Source organism: Hylobates moloch, unplaced genomic scaffold, assembly GCF_009828535.3.
Source record: "Hylobates moloch isolate HMO894 unplaced genomic scaffold, HMol_V3 SCAFFOLD_11, whole genome shotgun sequence".
NCBI lineage: Eukaryota > Metazoa > Chordata > Mammalia > Primates > Hylobatidae > Hylobates > Hylobates moloch.
The window spans coordinates 47,289,524-47,311,037 of NW_026652286.1; the positions used below are offsets into that span (position 1 = coordinate 47,289,524).

General features: G+C 53.4%; 1 protein-coding gene across 2 annotated transcripts in view; it reads right to left on the reverse strand.

Moving 5' to 3' along the window:
* The window catches only part of ARRB1 (arrestin beta 1), an 84,851-nt gene that overhangs the window by 6,793 nt on the left and 56,544 nt on the right, over positions 1-21,514 (reverse strand). For both annotated transcript variants that reach the window (XM_032166945.2, XM_032166947.2), the window contains exons 2-12: positions 17,508-17,538; positions 14,825-14,885; positions 11,284-11,328; positions 10,338-10,534; positions 9,040-9,099; positions 8,153-8,220; positions 5,711-5,846; positions 4,468-4,552; positions 3,943-4,015; positions 1,186-1,323; positions 13-96 (exon numbers count right to left, since the gene is read on the reverse strand). In XM_032166945.2, coding sequence (XP_032022836.1) covers positions 13-96; positions 1,186-1,323; positions 3,943-4,015; positions 4,468-4,552; positions 5,711-5,846; positions 8,153-8,220; positions 9,040-9,099; positions 10,338-10,534; positions 11,284-11,328; positions 14,825-14,885; positions 17,508-17,538 — 978 coding nt within the window. The remainder of the gene's footprint in view (positions 1-12; positions 97-1,185; positions 1,324-3,942; positions 4,016-4,467; positions 4,553-5,710; positions 5,847-8,152; positions 8,221-9,039; positions 9,100-10,337; positions 10,535-11,283; positions 11,329-14,824; positions 14,886-17,507; positions 17,539-21,514) is intronic.

The following is a 21,514-nucleotide window of genomic DNA, read 5'->3' on the forward strand; positions in this document are numbered from 1 at the left end:
TAGAGCACTCACCCGCCCCGAGACACCACCAGCTTCACTTTCACTTTGTAGGAAACAATGATTCCCAGGATCTCACGGTTGGCGCCTTCCCTCAACCTGCAAAGTGACACAGGGGAGCCGCTTCAGGGGCCTTGCCAGGTGGGCGAGACACCTCAGGGGTGGGTGTGCTGGGGGGCAGTGGCCGTCCATCCCCCATCTGGCTAGCCACTCAGCTACCATGTCCAATAGAGCCCAGTGGAGGTGAGGAAGGCGAGCAGTGCCCTTAGGTAGCAGGGACCCAGAGCCCCGGTTCCAAGTCTGGCTGTGAGACTCACTCACTGTGTGGCCCTGTTGAGCCCCTCTCCCTGCCCAGGCCAGCGTCCCCACCATGAGGGCCAGCTCCTCCTCCCCTCAGATGGATTCTGCTTCTCTCAGCAACCCACGGGCAGAAAGGGCCACACGGGGAGTTCACAGAGGGCGAGGCAGCTGGGGTGGGGTGGGGGCCATCAGAGAAGGACTTCTCCGCAGAGGTGGTGCCTCAGCTGGGTCTTGAAGATGGGTAGGGTGTGAGCCAGAGTGGAGACAGGGCAAAAAGCTTCAGGTAAGTAGGAGGCTGTGCAGGGGCTGCTGAAGAGAGCTGAGTCTGTGCTGGGAGTGGCGGCTGCTCTAGACGTAGGCCAAAGCCCCACTGAAGGACCACACTCGCAAGAGGGCAAGATGCCATCCCCATAGACAGGGCTCTGCTGGAGCAGAGTGGCCTAGAGGCATCCATGATGACTGTGCAGCAGGAGTGACCAGATGCCCTGGGACCCCTGACTTGGAGGGGCACCCCCGGTTGGGTCTAACCCAGCTCACCACCCTGGTCTCTCCTCAGGGACACTCCGTCTGACTGAAGGCATTACGTCAGAAGCTGCCACCTCTTGCAGGAAGCCTTCCCAGGTTGCCCTCCCCCAGGCATGGTAGCAGAGCCCAGCACTGCCTGAGTGAGCTGGCCTGGTGGTCCATCTTATTCACTCAGTCACCCCTGGGTAGGGGTGGGAGTAAGGAGGCAGCTTCCCTGACAAGTCAAGCACCTGAGGACAGGCCTTGACAAGGCTGTGGAGAGGGTAGCCTGAGCCTTGTCTTTGAACTGGGGGGACCAAGGAGGGTGTGGCCCCATCAGGCAAGGTGCACTAGGAGCCCAGGGCTAGGAGGGCAGGTCCTCACAGGGTGCTAGAGGCCAAGTTCGTGTCTTCGTGCTTGAGCTTCCCGTCCAAGGCGAGGCCCCGCTTCTCTCGGTTATTGGCTAGGAAGGGGGTCAGTGTGTAGACCTTGCAGAACGTCGAGCTGGGTGCCACAGTGTCACTGGGAAGAAGGGAAGCAGCTGTGGAGATGGCCCTCCCCAGAGCCAACCCCAGCCCTGATCTCCAGGCTAGCAGAATATCTAGTCTGGGCCTGCTCCAAGTCTCCCTCTCCCAACCTCTGTCCCCCAGACGCACAGACCACTTGGGCCAGCCCAGCTCGGGCAAGAAGACCACTGCCACTCAAAAGAGGCACATCTACATTCTACGCACAAACAGGACTGGATCTCGGATATTCTAAAAGATTATCCTAGCCAAGCAGCACAGTGCTAAAAAACACATTTATTTAAAAAATTACAGCCGGCCGGGTGTGGTGGCTCACGCCTGTAATCCCAGCATTTTGGGAGGCCAAGGCAGGTGGATCATGAGGTCAGGAGATCGAGACCATCCTGGCTAACACGGTGAAACCCCGTCTCTACTAAAAATACAAAAACATTAGCTGGGCATAGTGGTGGGCGCCTGTAGTCCCAGCTACTCGGGAGGCTGAGCCAGGAGAATGGCATGAAACCGGGAGGTGGAGCTTGCAGTGAGCTGAGATTGCTCCACTGCACTCCCGCCTGGGCGACAGAGCAAGACTCCATCTCAAAAAAAAAAAAAAAAAAAGTACAGCCACAGCGGACACAGTTGCTCATGCCTGTAATCCCAGCAACTTGAGAGGCTGACAGGAGGATTGCTTGACGCCAGGAGTTTGAGACCAGCCTGGGCAACATAGCAAGACCCCATCGCTACAAAAAATTTTAAACATTAGCCTGATATGGTGGTGCACACCTGTAGTTCTAGCCACTTGGGAGGCTGAGGAAGGAGGATCACTTGAGCCCAGGAGTTCGAGGCTGGCTGTAGTGGGCCATGATCATACCACTACACTCCAGCCTGGGCAACAGAGTGAAACTCTGTCTCTAAACAAATTTAATTTAATTTTATTTTATTTTATTTTATTTTATTTTTTTGAGACAGAGTCTCGCTCTGTCGCCCAGGCTAGAGTACAGTAGCGCGATCCTGACTCACTGGAACCTCCACTTCCCAGGTTGAAGCAGTTCTCCTACCTCAGCCTCCCAAGTAGCTGGGATAACAGGCGCGCGCCACCATGCCCGACTAATTTTTGTATTTTTAGTAGAGATGGGGTTTTGCCATGTTGGCCAGGATGGTCTCAAACTCCTGACCTCAAGTGATCTGCCTGTCTCAGCCTCCCCAGGTGCTGGGATTATAGGCGTGAGCATCAGCCCTGTCTCTAAACAAATTTTAAAAAGAAAAAATTATAGCTACACACAAACCATAAATGAAGCTATTTGGGCACCCATATACCTACCCTCTAGGCTCAACAATTAAAACTTTACTTGCTTGATTACATCCATCATATATAGGGTGTTTTGATTGTCCAATTTTTACTTGCTTTTGCTCTATCCCCCATCCTTTCCAATGAGAGAGCTGTCATGCAGCAGACAGTGAACAAGCCTTGGAGTCGGACGACCTGTGTTCCAGCCTCAGCTTTCTGCTTGCTAGCTTGCAAGTCACATCTCTCTGAGCCACTTCCTCCTCTACATACTGGGGCAGCAGCAACCCCAGCCCCACAGTGCTTCCTGAGAAGTAAACAAGTCTGTGAGTGCAAATGCCTCCCCAGCCATCCCTGCTGGTATTCGTTATGCAGACGCTGGCACCATCTGCAGTGGTTGGGATTTTCTACTCTTTAGGGATTATATGTTACTCTGGTTCTAGATCACTTCACTTTACCATCAGGAATCTATGCCTCATAGCTCTGATTTTTTTGAAAAAATCAACAGTGGATATGGAAAATATGCAGTAACCAGAGAAAGGTTGATCTAATCATAGCATGTTCACCTATAGGACAATTAAAAACTATTTCAAAGGCCATGTAGTAACATTTTAAAAATGTTTTCAGTTGCAAGAAATACTGATTGGAATTATATATAAACAAATACACATATACATGTAAAATTACATCAGGTATAATTGCCGCAAGAAATTACTTGCAGGGCTAGGAAAAAAAAATGTATATGTCTTTGAATGGGAGCATTTACTTCCTTTAGGTAAGTAAAGATGTTTCACTTGAGATCTCTCCTCTTGCCTTAGCTGCCAACAAGCTTGGGACAAAGTTCAGTCCATGCTCAACTATAGTAGTTCTCCTCAAACCTAGATGATTTTTTTGTGTGTAATTATTCTCTACACTCCCACACACAACCCCTTTTACCCAATGAGCTGGATTACCCCTTTATCAGACAAGAGCTGTGTACCTAGTGCCTTACCCACTTTGCCCTGGCTACCAGGAAGCCGAAGAACAAAGTATTTCCCTTCAACCTAGGTTTCTTGTACAACGTAATTATTTTTTCTCACAACCCCAATCCCCTCACATTCATTAGGTCTTCTTTTGTCGTTCTGGTTTTAGTGGGTCTCTTCCTTGACTGTAGCATGCATTTTCTTGTAGCTAAATCAGGTGGATGGTTTCTAAAAGGCTCTTCGGGATCATCTGCTCTGAGTGGCAAGGAAGTCTGAGGCCCAGCCCTCTGCCAGGTGGAGAAGAGCCACCTGGACCTGTAACAGGACACCTAGAGCTTCTCTTTTTCCCACCCAATCCCACACGCCCAAGGCCAGACTTGTGCCCACTTACTCAGCCTCTTCCATGGCAACAGGGCACTTGTACTGAGCTGTGTTGAAAAGGCAGATGTCTGCATACTGGCGCACTAGGGAGGGAGAGGAATCGAGGTGGAGTGAGTCGGGAATGCAGCTCCCATGGAGTCTCACAGGCGTCCCCGGGTTGGGGATATTCAGCCCCAGGCAATGGCCAAAAGCCACCAGTGGGGACTTCCGCATGAGACCACCCCTGTCTTACATCCAAAGGGTAGCCCCAAACACACCCATTTCCTTCCATAACCAAAGCCTTGCCCTCAAGGACAGCTTTTTCCAGAACCCAAGAAACTGAAGAAGTGGCTTAAAGAGCAAACTCCTTACCTAGCCAATAAGCAGCCTGCCTTACCCAGCTCAAAAGCTTTGCCCTGTGGCTCAGAGCAGGCCCTGGGCTTCAGTGGCTATTTTTTATACAAGGCTGTTAACAAGGGGAGATCCTTCAGCCACCCCCAGCCCTTGGGAAGATTGCCTCTCCCTGTGCCCTAAGCTGACCCTCTGTCTGGGGTACCTGAGATCTTGATCTTCTTCACCGTCTTGTTGGTGTTGTTGGTGACGTGGACGTTGACGCTGATGGGTTCTCCATGGTAATAGATCTGGGGGGCATAAGAAGGGATGGGGTTGGCTGGGAGGACAGCAAGGTTCTAGGGAAAGGGGAGGGAGAAAAGCCCCCATGTGATCTTCTGGGGTTCCCCAGACCTTGGGCAGACCTTCAGAAGGGTCTGCTGCTCCCATCTGAAGTCCATCACATCCCTCAGGTTCGTGCCCCCTCTGCCACTCCTTTAGGCCCAAGAGGCTTCTCCGAATCCCCCAAGGCATTGTGACATTTGCCCCAAGTTCATCAGCCACTTCCCACTGCTGCTAAGGGGGCACAAAAGCCACCAAGCACATTAGCCTTCAGTTCCCTGGTGGGACCCTTGAAAGATAACAGAATTGGAAGGTAATAGCCCTGGGCTCCAGCTCTGGCTTGGCCGGCAGTAACTGCGACAACAATAACATTGATGATGATGAAAGCGGTGTGACCGTGGGTAGGTTATCTAAGCCTCAGGGTCTCCCTCTGTGCAATGAAGGGGTTGGACTAGGTGATGTCTGAAGTCCCTGCCAGCTCTAAATTCTGTCCACGGAAGGATCTGGAAGAAGCAGGGAAAGGTGAGGAGGGGCTCACCAGCTCACTGAGGGAGCCAACTCTGAATCCCTACAAAAAGGCTTCAACTTGCATCTTGCCCTAAGGCACTTCCCTTCAGCCATGCCCCGAGAGAGAGGGGGTGCCCACACCTCGAGGAGGGGCCAGCCCAAGCTCACAGCAGCCATCAGTCAGCTGGGTTTGATTCAGAGTTTGAGGGGAGGCCCTTCTTTCTGCAGGGCTTGTGGCCCTGATGCTCAGAGTTTGGCAGGGAGGTCACGGCCCCCCGCCGTGCCCCCTCTGCAATGCTGGTTGGCCTTCAGCACTCGGCCTGCGGCAGGCAGCTGGTGGAGGTGTGGGGGAGATGTCCAGGACCTTCGGGAGGGTCTGCTCCTCGCTTCTGAAGTCCATCACATCCCTCAAGTTCATACCCCCTCTGCCACTCCTTTAGGCCCAAGAGGCTTCTCCAAATCCCCCATGAGAGGTCTCAGATTCCCTGAGCCCTGTGGTCCCAGGGCTGGGGGTAGAAGCTCCTACCTGAGGCATCCTTGCAGGCCAGGAGAGAGCTGGGATCTGAGGCCCAGTCCCTGGTGGATCAGCCCCCACCCCCTGCCAAGCCCGAGCCTCCTACCTCCTTATCCAGGGAGGCCTCTAGGTGCAAGGGCTTGTCCGACATGAGGAACTGCCTGGTGGTCTCGGCTGTGGGCTGGGGGCCAGGCCTCTCTGGGGCATACTGAACCTTCCGGATGACCAGACGCACAGAATTCCTAATGGAGATGGGCGGAGTGAAAGAGGACCAGGGTCACCTGCCTTCATCCCCTCTCCTTTCGAGCCTCACATCATTCTCCTGCTCAAGAGACTGGCATGGCTCTCCATCACCTTAGAATCCAGCCAAACTGCAGAGATCAGCATAGGGGTCTGTCACCATCTGGCTCCATTCCATTCTCCCCTGTTCTGTCCCAGAAGTGCCCTGTGGCCGCACTTCATTTGGGTCCTGGTACCCAGCAGGATGCTGAAACAGGGACTACATTTTTCACCTCCTGCTTCCCTATGTCACCAAATAGGTAACATTGTCACTTCCTGCCTCCCTATGTCACCTTACACAAATAGTGTCCCTCTGTCATCTATTTTGGTGACATAGGACGCTATTTGTGTAAGCTCTTTAAGGACAGAAATTTGTGTCTAAGGTATTCACAGCTGTACTCTCAGCACCTATGACTGTGCCTGCCATATAATAAACACCTGCCAGATATCTATTATGAAAAACTATGCAGAGGGGACAGGGGGCCCAAGAAGAAATGGGGCTTGGGGAGGCGTTGGAGTTCAGGAAGGAGGTGTGGATTCAGTCAGGGGGATGCAAGCCAGTGAAGGGGACAAGCCCAGGGAGGGGAGAAGGCCCATGGACAAGACTGGCTCCACGAAGGTTACAGGGGATCAGGGAGCAAATCAGGATCCAGTGAGGGAGAGGGACTCGGTGAGGCCGTCTCTGTGGTGTGCTGGGAATGCCGGCATCTCCGTTGCTCAGATAAGCTGCCTCCATTGCCTGGAACCAGGGAGCCAGGGTCAAACTCCCAGCTCTCCTCTTACTATGTGGCCCTGGGTACATTAACCTCTCTCTGCCTCTGTTCCCTCATCTGTAAAGGGTGATGACAGAAGGACCTATCTCTTTTTTTCCTTTTTTAATTTTTATTTATTTATTTATTTTGAGATGGAGTCTCACTCTGTTGCCCAGGCTGGAGTGCAGTGGCATGATCTCAGCTCACTACAACCTCTGCCTCCCAGGTTCAAGCAATTCTCCTGCCTCGGCCTTCTGAGTAACTGGGATTACTGGCATATGCCACCACGCCTGCCTCATTTTTGTATTTTCAGTAGAGATGGGGTTTCACCATGTTGGCCAGGCTGGTCTGGAACTCCTGGCCTCAAGTGATACGCACGCCTTCAGCCTTCCAGAGCTCTGGGATTACAGGCGTGAGCCACCGCGCCCAGCCAGGACCTACTTCTTAGAGCTGCTGTGAGGATTAAATTAGTGAATACAGCCCAGCACTGTGAATGGTGTCTGGCACCTAATCAGCCCTTGATAAATGATAGCTTCTATATCATTATTATTAGTAACTCTTTGGTGTGGATTTTAAATGTCCCATTGGCTCTCGAGGTCACCTCCTCTTTCTTGTGCTTACCAAACCTCCTCCCACATCCCACAGCACCCTTCCTTTTCCCTGGTCTCAGGTCTTAAGAGGAAAAGGGAGACAGAGAAGCAAGGGAGGAAAGTCCCATCTCCCCACACACAGCTGCCAGGGCTGCAGATGCAAATGCATGCAATACACCCTATAGCCACCAGGTGGCAAACTCAGCCCACGCCCTAAAAAGGCTGCTGTGCCCTCAGCCAACCTCCTCTGGGAAAGTGCCTCTAGATGCAGGAACATCAGCGTCGAGGGCCCACCAGCTATTCCAGGAGGCAGACAGAGCACAGCCCGACCCAGGAGGGGCAGGCATGAGACATCCGAGCCAGCTGTTTCTGGCTGCCAGCCTGGGCTCTCTGTCTGCCCGGGCTGTGCTTCTCCAGAGAACACTTCCCCTCTCTTAGATGAGGGCCGACCTCCCTGTCACTCTCCCCTGGATGGGTTCACTATCTCCACTTCCTCCTCACTTAGAAGCTGCCATTGACACACACTCCACCCCTGCTGAACGCCTCCCAGGAGGAAAACTGGAAAATGGGGATGGTCAGGAAACAGCCTGCTCACTGTTTAACACAATCTGAATTTAGGGTTTTTCCAAAACAAATTAAAAAGACACACAGTCTGGAGGGGATGAAATGAGAGGCAGGGAGATGAGGGAGGAAGCTGCCACAATGATGCAAAGGAGAAGATGCTGCAGCCTGAACCTGAGCAGTCGAAGCCACCTCCCCAAGGAAGCCCTCCGTGACCTCCCAGCTTCCAGAGTGCCCTTCCAAGGCTGGAATGTGAACCCCTCCTCGCACACTTCCAGGTATTGTTACTTATCTCCTCTTGGACTTTGCCCATCCTGTCTCCCTCCCTCACCCAGCAGGCAGCCCACACCCTGGCATCCTACTCACCGCTTGTGGATCTTCTCCTCCAAATTCTCCGCGCAGAAGGCTTTGACTTCATAGTCCACACCGCAAGCCTGTGGGGAAGGGGTCACTGACCACAGGGCCTTGGAGAAGCAGGGTCCCCAGTACACAGCCAGCCCACCTCTCATTTTACAAACAAGGACACTGGACAGGAACACCAAGCTCCCACAGCCCAGCTTTCCTTGGTCTGGAAGAAGCAGGGGAACGCCCTTGTGCTCAGCCCCAGTGCTGTGCTGCCTCCTCCATCTGACATGGGACATCCCAAACCGCCCAAACGGGCCTCTGCTCTTTGGACTCCTGCCTCAGTCTGGGTGGCCATCCTCATCCAGGCAGCTGCCCAGAAATAGCAACAGGCACCTGAGCAGACTGGGGGCACCTACTACTGTGTGCAGACCTGGCCCCGGGTGGCTTCTCCGGTATCCCTCTAACAAGACAAGGAGGCACGTGCTGTTATCTCCATCTTGCAAATGAGGAAGCTGGGCTCAAAGGTCTGGAGCTAGTGGTGTCACTTCTCTCCAACCCTCAGTTTCCCCATCTGTGAAATGGGGATGATCGCACCTTGATTCAAGGTTGCCAGGGGTTACGTGAGGCCAGGTGTAGGTCCTCAGAACACTTTGGTCCTGTTGCAGCCAACGCCACTCAGGAGGGCCTCTGGACCCATCACTGAATGGGAGAGTGAGGCTGACCCCGTACCTGCTGCCCTGTCTGAAGAGAGACTGGTTGTCCAAGGTAGGACCAGCTTAGCCTAGACACAAAGACTGTTCAACAGGGAGAGTGGTCCTGTGTGTCCACCACCTCCCAGGGAGAAAGCCAGGGACCTGGAGACATGAGAGTCCTGGAGCCAGAGAGATGGTCCCCTTGGGGTGACCTACCTTCCCCGTGTCTTCAGGCCCCGGCTGCAGTGTCACAGAGCATGGAAGGTTTGGAGGGATCTGTCAAGAAGAGGACAGAATGAGCCACCTGTCACATACACCACTGTCCTGTCTCATGTCCTGCAGCCCAGACACTCCCATACACCCATCAGACCAAGGGCCCCAGGGGACAGGCCATGTCTACCCCATCAGACCATGCCAAGCCATGCCCCACAAGTGTCTGAGTTTTCTTTATCTAAAGGGTTTGGCCCAGCCCAGTCCTCGCAGCAATGGTTTAAATAGATCTATGATGTCTACTGTGGTTGGCAGAATAATGGTCCCCCAAAGATGTCCACACCCTAATCCCCCAAACCTGGGACCTTAATGACAAAAGTGACTTTGCAGATCCAATTAAGGCCTTGAGATGGGGACAGTATCCTGGATGATTTTGGTGGGCCTGGTATAATCACAAGAGTCCTTAGAAGTGGAAGCAGGGGGCAGAAATGTCGGAGCCACAGTGATGGGATGTACAAAAGACTCAACAGCCACTGCTGGCTTTGACGATGGAGGAAGGCACCGTGAGCCAAGGAAAGCGACACTGGAAAAGGTGGACGCTCCCCGAGGGCCTCCAGCCCTGCCACGCCTCCATGGTAGCCCACTGAGATCTGTTTTGGGACTTCTGACCTCCAGAGCTGTAAGCTCATACATCTGTGTTGTTTTAATTGCTGCCAAGTTTGTGGCAATCTGTTTCAGCAGCCATAGGGAGCTAACATGTCTGCGTGGAAAAGGTGACTCCGTGATCCTCTCCACTCTCTCAGCCTCGCAGAAAGGGAGAGACCACACTGAATCTCAGAATCAGAGAGCCTAAGAAACTTGAGATTTTGAAATCCAGCATCTTAAAGTCTCTGATTTGAAAGGTGGTGGGGCAGACAGATCACCTACTTGCCATTCCTCTCTTGCGAGCTGGGTTGCTGCCGGGCAAGTGGGGAGCTGATCTGAGCGGGAAATACTTTGCAGTGATTCAGGGGCCAGAAAGGGCTCTTTCTTTCTCTGAAGCCCCTTGGCGCCCCCTTTCTCCCACCAATGACCTGGCCTCAGAAGGGTCTGAGGAGTAGCCCAAAGGTACAGGTGACAAACGCCAGCAGGGGCTGGAGAAGAGACTTACCAGGTAACAGGTGACAGTGCCCTAGGTCCCAGCATACACTGGGAAACTGGGTGGCAGGGAGCAGCTGACCCTCACCGCCCTCTTATGCCCACCCCAGAGGGCTTCCTAGAGGCAGCGTTTCTGGAATGGGGCCCCAGGGATGGCAGTTCCTGACCTCAAAGGTGAAAGGGTAGGCGTGCTCGCCCAGCTTCTTGATGAGGCGCTCCTGCAGCCGCGTCAGGGGCTTCTTGTCCTCGGGGGCTGGTGGGAAGGACTGTACGTTGGCCACAAACAGGTCCTTGCGAAAGGTCAGGCCCAGGACATCCAGGTCCTCCCGGCCATAGCGGAAGGCGCAGGTCAGCGTCACATAGACTGTGGGGAGCAAGGAGCACTGAGGAGGGGCCTGGGAGAGCAGCAAGGGAGCCGCCCAGAGTGCCGGCAGCAGCCCTGGGACGGGCCCCACTGGAGGCCCCAGGCCTGTCCCAAGCTCTGTGGGGATGGCTGCACTGTCTCCACCAGGAGGGCTGGTAGTGAGTACCTGGAAGGATGCCATGGCCTGGCCCCTGGGAGGAGGAGGGGGCTGCCTGCTGAGCCAGCTCTGTCCTTCCCCCTCCCACCTCTCCCCAGGGCATATGTGGAGGGGTATGAAAACGGTCTGACAGGCTTGTTGGGGGCTGGAGTAGTCTGGCAGGCCTGGGGTGGGGGTAGGGGACCTGGGGAAGGAGCAGGGAGTTGTGGGGGCAGGGCAAGTGCTGGGTGGTATCTGGATGACAAGGGTCTTGTCACAGCTCAGTCCACACTCTTGTCTTCCTGCGCATTGATACTGCCCAGGTATCAATGTTCGGTTCTGTTAAAGAAGAACCTACTCCTGCCCTGCTGGCATCCCCAGCCTTGCCATAGTCATGACATATTGATGTGAAAGTGCTCAGGGCATGGGGAAACCTTCTCCCAAAGTAGGCTCGGGGCAGGGCCGTCCCAGGCTGGAGGAGGCAAGGGCATCTGTGGGGGTATTTGTTGGGGATTTCAGGGGAACCAGTGGGGATGGGCAGGGAGTTCCTATGCTAGAGGTCCGGGGGGAAGAGGAGGCCCTTGACAGGCTTGGGATGGGGGCCACAGCCTACCTCTCCGCTCTTTGAGATACTCAGGATCCACCAGGACCACACCATCTGGGGAAAGGACAGAGAGTAAGCAGCCTCTCCCAACCTGGTCTCCCAAACCTCTGTGCCCCAAACACCAGCCCAAGCCCAGATCCAACCATCTGTTCATCTAAAATCATCCTGAGAAAAATGGAAAGGCCGGCACCTAGAGGGTGGCACTGCCCACCTCCGCCATGATCCACCCTTCCCCCATCCCAGGCCAGCCTAACAGACCCAGCTGGTGACTTTAGGCAGGTTAGAGACCATTTCTGTTTCTTCATCTGTTAGTAAGAATAATTATATAGGTCCAAAACTCCTAGAACCAGGTATTCTTTGGAATTTAGAAATTGCGAAGTATAAAGAGGCAAAATGGGCTGGGCATGGTGGGTCATGCCCATAATCCCAACACTTTGGGAGGCTGAGGTGGGTGGATCACTTGAGGCCAAGAGTTCAAGACCAGCCTGGCCAACATGGTGAAACCTCATCTCTACTATAAATACAAAAATAGCTGGGCATGGTGGCGGGTGCCTGTAGTTCCAGCTACCCGGGAGACTGAAGCAAGAGAATCACTTGAACCTGGGAGGCAGAGGCTGCAGTGAGCTGAGATCATCCCACTGCACTCCAGCCTGGGCAACAGAGCAAGACTCTGTCTCAAAATGAAATAAAATAAAATAGGCAAAATGGTACATGTTCCATATATTCTGTAATGACCTCTGCAAGATCTGCACCCTATTATTAAAGCCATTAATACCTCTGTAGGAAAACACAAATATTCTCACCAAGAGGCTAAATAAGGCATAAACAGCCTCGCATCAGTTTGGGTCAAGTTTGCCAATAAATGAATTCTGCATTAAACTTGGAAGCAATGTTAGGTTTTCAGAGCTTGGGCTTGGTACATGTTGTGATCTGTGGTGCCTCCCTCATGGGGCTCCCGTGAGGACTGAACAGGTACATGTGTACAGCACTTAGACAGTGCTGACAACTCGAGAGCACTCTGCAGATTGTGGAAGGTGCCTCAGTGTCCTGCCCTTGGGGGTAGTGAGGGCTGCCCTTGGGGGCAGAGTCCAGCTGGACACAAAGGACATCTCTGCTCAGCACCCCAGGAGGCCAGGAACACTGGCTCAGGGTCACCCCCTTGGCTGACATCCCCTGTCTATCTTTGGCCAAACCTTTCTTTCCTCTCTCTCTCCCCCTACCCTCTAACCCATTGTCACTCCATCGCCGGTGGAAGAGGAGGGCCAGGATGGATCATCAATGTCCTGTTGGGCAGGCCAGTGGGCTTGGACTTGCGTGCAGGTTTGGTTGGGTACCGGTAAGCATAGGGAGGGTGTGATCAGATCAAGCCAAATGGCAGGGTCACTGTGGGAGAAGAATCTCTCACAGTAAGTCCCTGATCAGCTCTGCACAGTGGCCCAGAGCTCTCAAGGATCCCAGGGCTCACAAGGGGCCTGGCACAGAGTGGGTGCTCTGTGAACACCTGCTGAACAGCTCTCAGGGTGCCTGCATGTGTTGGGGGCTGGTTTCCTGCCCCTGTCCTCTCCCAGTCTCTGGGCCGCCTCTGCTGCTGTCCTTAGTAGGCCAATGGGCATGGACAACCCTGGCCTCAGAGGGCCCACCAGAAATGATGACATGAAGCAGCCACAGGTGAACACCAGGATGCCTGCTCCCGGCCTCTGAGGGGCCACCTCAGGGAGAAGATGCCAATGGCAAAGGGACACTGAGCTTCAGAAAACACCAAACAGTGTCCCAGGCAGGGTTGGAGGGGAGAAGTGGGGGTGTTCTGCTCCAGGCCATGAAGAGCTCTGCTGACAGCCCCCTGGCCCTGGGAGCCCAGTGTCCCCAGGTCTTCCTCCTGGTGAGCTGAAGCCTGCAGCCGGGCTCACTTCCTTGGCTCAGGAACCACACAAATCACTCCTGCCCTGGCCCCAGGACAGCCCGCAGGGACATGATGGGAAAGGCCATACTAGGCCTCACTTTGATTTGCTTATCTTTTTTTTTTTTTTTTTTGAGACAAGAGTCTTGCTCTGTCACCCAGGCTGGAGTACGGTGGCATAATCTCGCTCACTGCAACTCTGCCTCCTGGGTTCAAGCGATTCTCGTGCCTCAGCCACCCCAGTAGCAGGGAATACAGGCGCATGCCATCACGCTTGGCTATTTTTTTGTTTTTGTTTTTTAGTAGAGATGATATTTCACCATGTGGGCCAGGCTGGTCTCAAACTCCTGACCTTGGGTGATCTGCCTCCCAAAGTGCTGGGATTACAGGCGTGAGCCACCACGCCCAGCTGGTTCGCTCATCTTTAAAAAATCATTGAACCTCTTTGGACCTCACTGTGCCCATTTATAAAATAGGAGCAATTTTAGGCTTCCCTCTCACAGACATGAGAAGAGGCCATGAGACCAAGGCTCTTCCAATGAGAGCAGTCATTCTTAATCAGGGTGATTCTGCCCCCAAAGGAGACACTTTGGCAATGAATAAATACTTTTTTTTTTTTTTTCGAGATGGAGTCTCACTCTGTTGCCCAGGCTGGAGTGCAGTAGCGCAATCTCAGCTCACTGCAACCTCCATCTCCCAGGTTCAAACGATTCTCCCACCCCAGCCTCCCGAGTAGCTGGGATTACAGGTGCCCACCATCATGCCCAGCTAATTTTTGTATTTTTAATAGAGACAGGGTTTCACCATGTTAGCCAGGCTGGTCTCGAACTCCTGACCTCAAGTGATCCTCCCGCCTCGGCCTCCCAAAATGCTGGGATTACAGGCGTAAGCCACCGCACTTGGTCTAAAGACATTTTTAGTTGGCCTAACTGGAGCGTGAGGTACTCTGGGCATCGAATGAGTAGAGACCAGGGATGTGTCTATCCAGCCTATAACACACAGGACAGGCCACAACAACAAAGAACTATCCAATCCAAAATGTCAAGCATGCAGAAATTGCAAAACCCTGAACTTGAACAAGAACTTGGAAGGTGCCTTCAGCCACAGCCCAGCTTCTAGCAGGACCCCCATGTACATGACGACAGCCCCCATTTCACAAGTCCTAAGAAAGATTCTCCCTGTCTCCCACTCTTTGCCATCACAAGGAAGCAGAACAAAGAGTTTTGCAGACTCTGCCAGGTTTGAACCACGCTCCTCTATCTACTCACTCTGTGACCTGGAGTAAGTCACTGAGCCACTCTGTGCCTCATTCTCCTTGTCTGTAAAGCAGGGATAGTCATCATAGCCACCCCCACTGTCTGCTACATGACACGCCTTATAGTAAGTGGCAGTGTCTGTCGTCATCACCCTCACCCTTCTTACCATCATCAGGACGCCTTCCCTGATTCTCACCTCAGTCCTTCCCACAGTCTCTTCTTGCAGTGCTCACTTGAGTGGGAAAGTAGCTGCTCAGTAAATGCTTGCTGCCTGAAGCAGGAAGCCATTCACCCCCGTTCTTGGCACCAGGCCCCTCTGGAGAGCTGAGAGCTATTTCTGGGAGGCTTGGCCAGCCCCATCTTCCCCCAGCCCTCCTCTCGCCCTCCAGGGACTCACCCACAGGGTCCACGAGGTGGATGTGGTCCACAAAGTCCCGCTTTCCCAGGTAGACCGTGAGCTGAGGAGGAGAGGCATAGGGGGTGTTAGCAGCTGCAGGCCCAGAGGACACAGGACCCAGTCCTGGAGGAAACCCTGCGGGCAGCCTCTGAAACTCCAGACCCATCCCTAACCCTTATCAAAATCCAAACTGGACTTGGGCCTTCACCCCAGCCCTAATACCAAGATTTGCAAACCCCTGTAAAATCTTAAAAGCACCACTTCCTCCCAAAACCCTGTGAAGGGGTCATTATTGTTCCTGTTTTACAGATGAGGACACTGAGGCCTGGAGAGATCTTCATGCCAAGCACCACTGCCGGTGGAGCAGCAGTGGCAGAGAAGCCGGGTAAGTGGGAGTGTGGGCATCTCAGAGGGTGAGAGCCCCCAGGCAGGCGGGAGCGCTGAGCCCTCAGAGGCTCTGAACGTGGGCCGCACTGTGTTCTTCAGTTGCTCCTCCTCCCATGCAGCCAGGCGGGGATCCACTGATACAAGGACTCGTTTTCTTTTTCTTAAATAATTTTTTTTTGAGACAGAATTTTGCTCTTGTTGCCCAGCCTGGAGTGCAATGGCGCGATCTCAGATCCCTGCAACCTCCGCCTCCCAGGTTCAGGCGATTCTCCTGCCTCAGCTTCCTGAGTAGCTGGGATTACAGGCATGCATCACCACACGCAGCTAATTTTTCCATTTTTAGTAGAGATGGGGTTTCACCCTGTTGGTCAGGCTGGTCTCAAACTCCTGACCTCAGGTGATCAGCCTGCCTCAGCCTCCCAAAGTGCTGGGATTACAGGCGTGAGCCACCGTGCCCGGCCTAATTAATTTTTTAAATTGACTTAAAAGTATATGTTATTTATCATGCACAACACAATGTTTTAAAATAGATATACATTGTGGAAAGGTGACATCCAGCTAATGAACAAATACACCACCTCACACAGTTAGCAGTTCTGTGTGTGAGGACTTGCCTTCTGAGGCACTGAGGGTTTGGGGGCTCATGCCCCACTTAGTAGCCAGCCGTGAGGGAAAAACCCCGAGACAGAATTCCAGCGGCTAAACCAGATCCAGAGCGTCACCCTGATGTGTGCTGTTCCTCAACAACCGTTCAATCCTCGTGACTCGACCGCCATCATTATTTCTCAGGTCCATCCCTCTCCATCCCCACAGCCACTCCTGCCTAGACCACCACACCAGCCCCTTGCTGCTCACTCCCTGAGAGCCCGCTCTCCTCCTTAGCTAGACTAGTCACCCTAAAATGCAAATCTTTTTTTTTTTTGAGATGGAGTCTCCCTCTGTTGCCCAGGCTGGAGTGCAGTGGTGCAATTTCAGCTCACTGCAACCTCTACCTCCTGGGTTCAAGTGATCCTCACACCTCAGCCTCCCAAATAGCTGGAACTACAGGCATGCACCACCACGCCTGGATAATTTTTGTACTTTTAGTAGAGACAGGGTTTCAAACTCCTGACCTCAAGTGATCCACCCACCTCGGCCTCCCAAAGTGCTGGGATTATAGGCGTGAGCCACTGTGCCCAGCCCTAAAATTAAAATCTAACCATGCTACTGCCGCCTGAAACCCATTAATGGTTCCTCAGTGTCCAAAAATAAGGATGACAAATGGGTTTCATTCCAAGTGCCAACTCTGATCTACCGGTGGGGAGAGGGGGCGGGGAGCTATCTTGGACTCTGGGCTGAGAAGGAATCTAAGATGAAACCCTGGTGCAGCAGGGAAGGGTGATGGTGACTGATGTTACCTACTGTGGGCACAGAAGAGAGCTGTGGAAGCACACGTGGTGCTATTTGCCAACCCAGGCCAGATCGTAAGCCAAGCCACAGTGTTCCCGTGACCAGCCCTGCAGGCTCTCAGCCTCAGCCTCCCTCTTGGCACTCTGAACTCAGCTGCTTAAGATTCCCACAGTTCCTATGCTTTTATGTCCTGCCTACAAAGCCGTTTTCACCTTGACTTGCTGGAAATGCATCCCTCCTAGAAGCTGCCGCTGCCCACCAGGCTGGGTCCTGCAGCCCTGATGGCCCCGTATCTCCCGCCTGCCACTTCATGCTGAAATGATGGATTTCTGTGTCTGCCTCTGCCATCTGGCTGTGAGAGGCACAGACTGTGCCTTATTCATCTCAGTACACCCTGCCCCTGTCCCCGCCGGCTCAGCCCAGACTGGTGTAGAATGGTGTCAATAATGTCTACCCGCTGAACTGAGGGGGAAGCAGGATGGCGTCTGGGCCTGCAAGGAGAAAGCAAGGAAGCCAGGCCCTGGGAGCTGCCCTGGCTAAGGAGGTGATGCTAGGGTCCTCTCACAGCAGGGGACTCACTCCCCCACGGCCCTCGGCGCTTACTGATTGGCTTGTCCTCCACTGTCACACACTTACTGAAGTCTCTCTACGACAGGCCGTCTCTCCCTACACCAGAGCTTGGGGAAGTTGTGCTTCCCTACTCTGAAGGTTTCCTGAGTGTGTCCCTCCCCCTTCAACTGACAGCTCCGAGAGACAGAGCTGTGTCACCCCTAAGACGGGGAGCAGCACCTGCCCCCTCCCACAGAGGTGTGCACTTCAGGGGACATGCTGTTTCCTCTGCTTCCCAAGAGAAAATGACCAGAGTGTGAGGTCAGGGAGGCGCTGGACGCAGCTGTTACAGACTCACCTTTCCATTCGGACTGGCCTTCTTGAACACCCTGTGGAAAGAAAGAGAGGTCAGGCCAGGGTTCGCGTATCCTGCCCAGGGGCAAGCTCCTGCGGGCCACCTTGAGGCAGGACTGTGGACCAGGGCTGGAGTGACTGACAGGCACCATGCAAGCCTGAGATCCCAACAGTGCCCATGTAATCCGCTCTTACCATCTCCACTGGTAAGCCTCCACGGTAGCCATTAGAGCTCTCCTGGGCTACACAACAGCCCCCTTGCAGTCAGGTCTTTACAGGGAAGGCTGCGGGAGTCTCCAAGTGCAAGTTTTCTGAGCTCAAGGGAGGAAAAGCCTGGCATGCTGTAAGGTCTGTGTGATCTACCCTCACCTCCCGGTGTCACCTCCTACTACTCTCCCTCACCCATCTCCAGCCACATCTACCCCCGGCTGGTCCTCAAGCACACCAGGGTGATTCCCACCTCGGGGACAGTTCTCTTCTGGGAGGCTCTCCCCAAGACATCTGCATGCTCAACCCCACTGTGCCCCCCGGGCCTGAAGTCCCTCTCTTGCTCTACTTCTTCTTTTTCCATAGCACTCATCACTTTCTTTTTTGAGACAAGGCTTCACTCTGTCACCCAAGCTGGAGTGCAGTGGCGTGATCTCAGCTCACTGCTTCAGTCTCTGCCTCCTGGGCTCAAACGATCCTCCTGCTCAGCCTCTCAAGTCGCTGGGACCACAGGCACATGCCACCACCCCGGGCTAATTTTTATTTTTTGTTTTCTTGTTTTGTTTTGTTTTTTGGTAGAAATGGGGTTTCACCAAATTGCTCAGCTGGTCTCAAACTCCTGGATTCAAGCGATCTGCCCACCTCGACTTCCCAAAGTGCTGAGATTACAGGCGTGAGCCACCACACCCAGCCAACACTTATCACTTTCGAACGTACACATATTTTACTTGTTTAGTATGTGTCTACTCTGCTAACATGTCACTCCACGAGGGCAGGGATCTTCGTCTCTCTTACCCACAGATACATCTATCCCAAGCACCCAGAACAGCACCACAATCATTGTTTAATAAATGATGGGGCCAGGAACGGTGGCTCATGCCTGTAATCCCAGCATTTTGGGAGGCCGAGGAGGTCAGGAGTTCAAGACCAGCCTGACTAATGTGGTGAAACCCCGTCTCTACTAAAAATGCAAAAATTAGCTGGGCATGGTGGTGGGCACCTGTAATCCCAGCTACTTGGGAGGCTGAGATAGAATTGCCTGAACCCAGAAGACGGAGATTGCAGTGAGCCAAGATCGCACCACTGCACTCCAGCCTGGACGACAGAGCAAGACTCAGTCTCAAAAACAAACAAACAAAAAATGATGAATGGCAGGTAGCAAATACTCAATGAACATTAGCTGAACAGGTGAATGAATGAATGAGTGAAGGAATCAACTGCCTTACTTAACAGAAACTGAAGCCCAGGAAAGGCAGAGAATAAGCCATGGTCACCCAGCTGGATAAGGAATCAGGTCGAGATGTAGTCCATGACTCCCAAAAAGTGGAACTCACTTGCCTTCTGTATCTCCTCCTGCCCTCTCCCCCGAGCTGGGTCTTGGAGCCTGAAACCCCCTTCCCTAGCTGCCAACAGCTAGCTCCAGGATCTCTCAAAGTAATTGTTGGGAGGGAGAGAAGAAAATTGAAAGATAGAGACAGAGACCCCGAGATAAGAGAGGGGGTTGGGGAAGAGAGGGGAGGATAGGGACACAGGCCCTGGACGGGTGAAAATAAAAGATGGAACAAGAGAGGCTAAAACAGCCATGGACAGAGGGGTAGGGCAGGCACACATGAGGCTGAGAGGGCTTCCTGCCATCCAGTCCTCCCCCAGGAGCACAGGGTCCAGCAGGCACCAGGGTGGGCAGGACAGTGAGGCCCGCCATGGCACATGGACAGCCACTCCTGCCTCCTTCCAGAAGAGAAGGCAAGTGGGTGGTGGCTCTGCGCTGCCTTGATAGCCCTGGCCCTGCCCACCCCCACCTCTCACTTCTGGGCTGGCAGGAACCACTGATGAGTGTGATGAGCATGGCTTGCTAAGAAGCCTGGCACATCCTGCCCCACCTCCCCTGGGAGCCCTGGGCTTTTCTCCTGCTCATAAATATTTATATATTTATTTATTTTTATTTTTTTGAGATGGAGTCTCGCTCTGTTGCCCAGGCTGGAGTGCAGCAGCATGATCTCAGCTCACTGCAACCTCCATCCCCCAGGTCCAAGCGATTCTCGTGCCTCAGCCTCCCCTGTAGCTAGGATTACAGGCGTGCACCACCAGGCCAGGCTAATTTTTGTATTTTTAGTAGAGACGGGGTTTCTCCATGTTGGCCAGGCTGGTCTCAAACTTCTGACCTCAAGTGATCCGCCCACCTCCAGCCTCCCAAAGTGCTGGGATTACAGGAGTGAGCCACCGCGTCCAGCTTCCTTCTCATAAATATTTATTAGTGTTCAGAGTGTGAAGATGCCATAGTCAGCTGGGGTGTGATAATTGCTAAAGTGAGGAAAAATACAGATCACACGGTTTGAAGCAGCAGCTCCCAAGCTGGGGCTGGACGTGCAGAGAAGACCAGAGAAGTGGCACCGGCCACAAGGGACTCCACCTGCTTCCAGAAGCCTCGGGAGCCCATGGTCTGAGGGAAAGCAGAGGCCACAAGTGCCTGAGGCCACAAACAACTGAGTCAGGGAAAACCATTCCAGGGACTGCTGGAAGGAGCGAGACACCCTGGTCAGGCTGGAAGGGGCAACTTAAAAAGGGAGGGAGGGAAGACAGAACTTTGTGGAGTGGCTAATTATTTCTCATAATAGCTCTGTGAAATGGGGATTATCATTCTCATTTTACAGGTAATTAATTAGCTCAAGGCTCAGAGAGATGCAGTAATTTCCCCAAGAACACACAGCAAGCCAGGGGCTCGGTCAGGATTCAGACCCACTTCTATCTGTCTGCCTCCAGAAGCTGGGTGCCTCATATCCAACCCGGCTGTTTTCCTAAACGGGGTCTTTTCATTAACATCGGGAATAACAATAAAGAGGAGAAATGAGGAGAGGAGAGGGTCAAGGGGCAGAGTGAGGGTGGCCAGGGTAGGAAGTATGGCCAGCAGTGGGGAATGACCTGCTGCTAACCTCATCAGCACCAGGACCACCTCCTTCAGGAAGCAGGACTCTGATGGCTTCCTCAAACAACAGCAGCAGCCACCACATTCCCCGAGAGCATGCCATGCTCTAGACATGACTTTAGGTATTTTTCCTAGAACACTGCTGATCCTTACAATCCCATTTCAGAGATGAAGAGATTGAGGCTCACCGAGGTGAAGCATGGTCTGCCTGTCTCCCGAGCCCATGTCCTTTCCACTCCGTGACACTGCCAAGCCCTCTGTGATAAAACTCCTCTGACTTCCTGACCCTAACACTATCAGAAAAGAGGCCCCTGTGAGGATGTTTCGTTTCCTGGGACCTCCACCTATGCAGCATCACACAGATGGCTCTGCCTGTCAACTTTGAAGAGCAAGCACACACGTCCAAGACTGGTCAAACCAAATTTCCAGGATGCCAGAGGCAGGATCTGCCTCACCCCCAGCCCCATCTATGCCCCACGGCCTGATTCACAGAGCTGGGTGCCTATAAGAGAAATACCGGCAGTGTTCCAGCTGATTAAGGCTCAGTGGAGACAAGGAACAGAACCAGCCCCCACCACACCCAATGCCACTGGCCCAGGGTAGCTCAAGAAAAGGCGGAGGGCATGTTATAAGAAGGCAAAAATCTCACGGGATGCAGGCGGGATGCAGGCAGGATGCATGGGGGCTGGCGCAGGACCTGGGAAGCCATCTGAATCTCAGGCAGTCTCACTCTCTCTGCACCTCTCCTCCTGGGGCTTCATGTTCCCCCGGTTGCACTGCTTTCTGGGCAGCTGCCCCATTGCCTCTGTGGACCAGCTCTCTCTACTTACTCAAGGCTTTTCTCCTCCTCCATCCTTTTGGCTTGGATGTGACTCCCACTC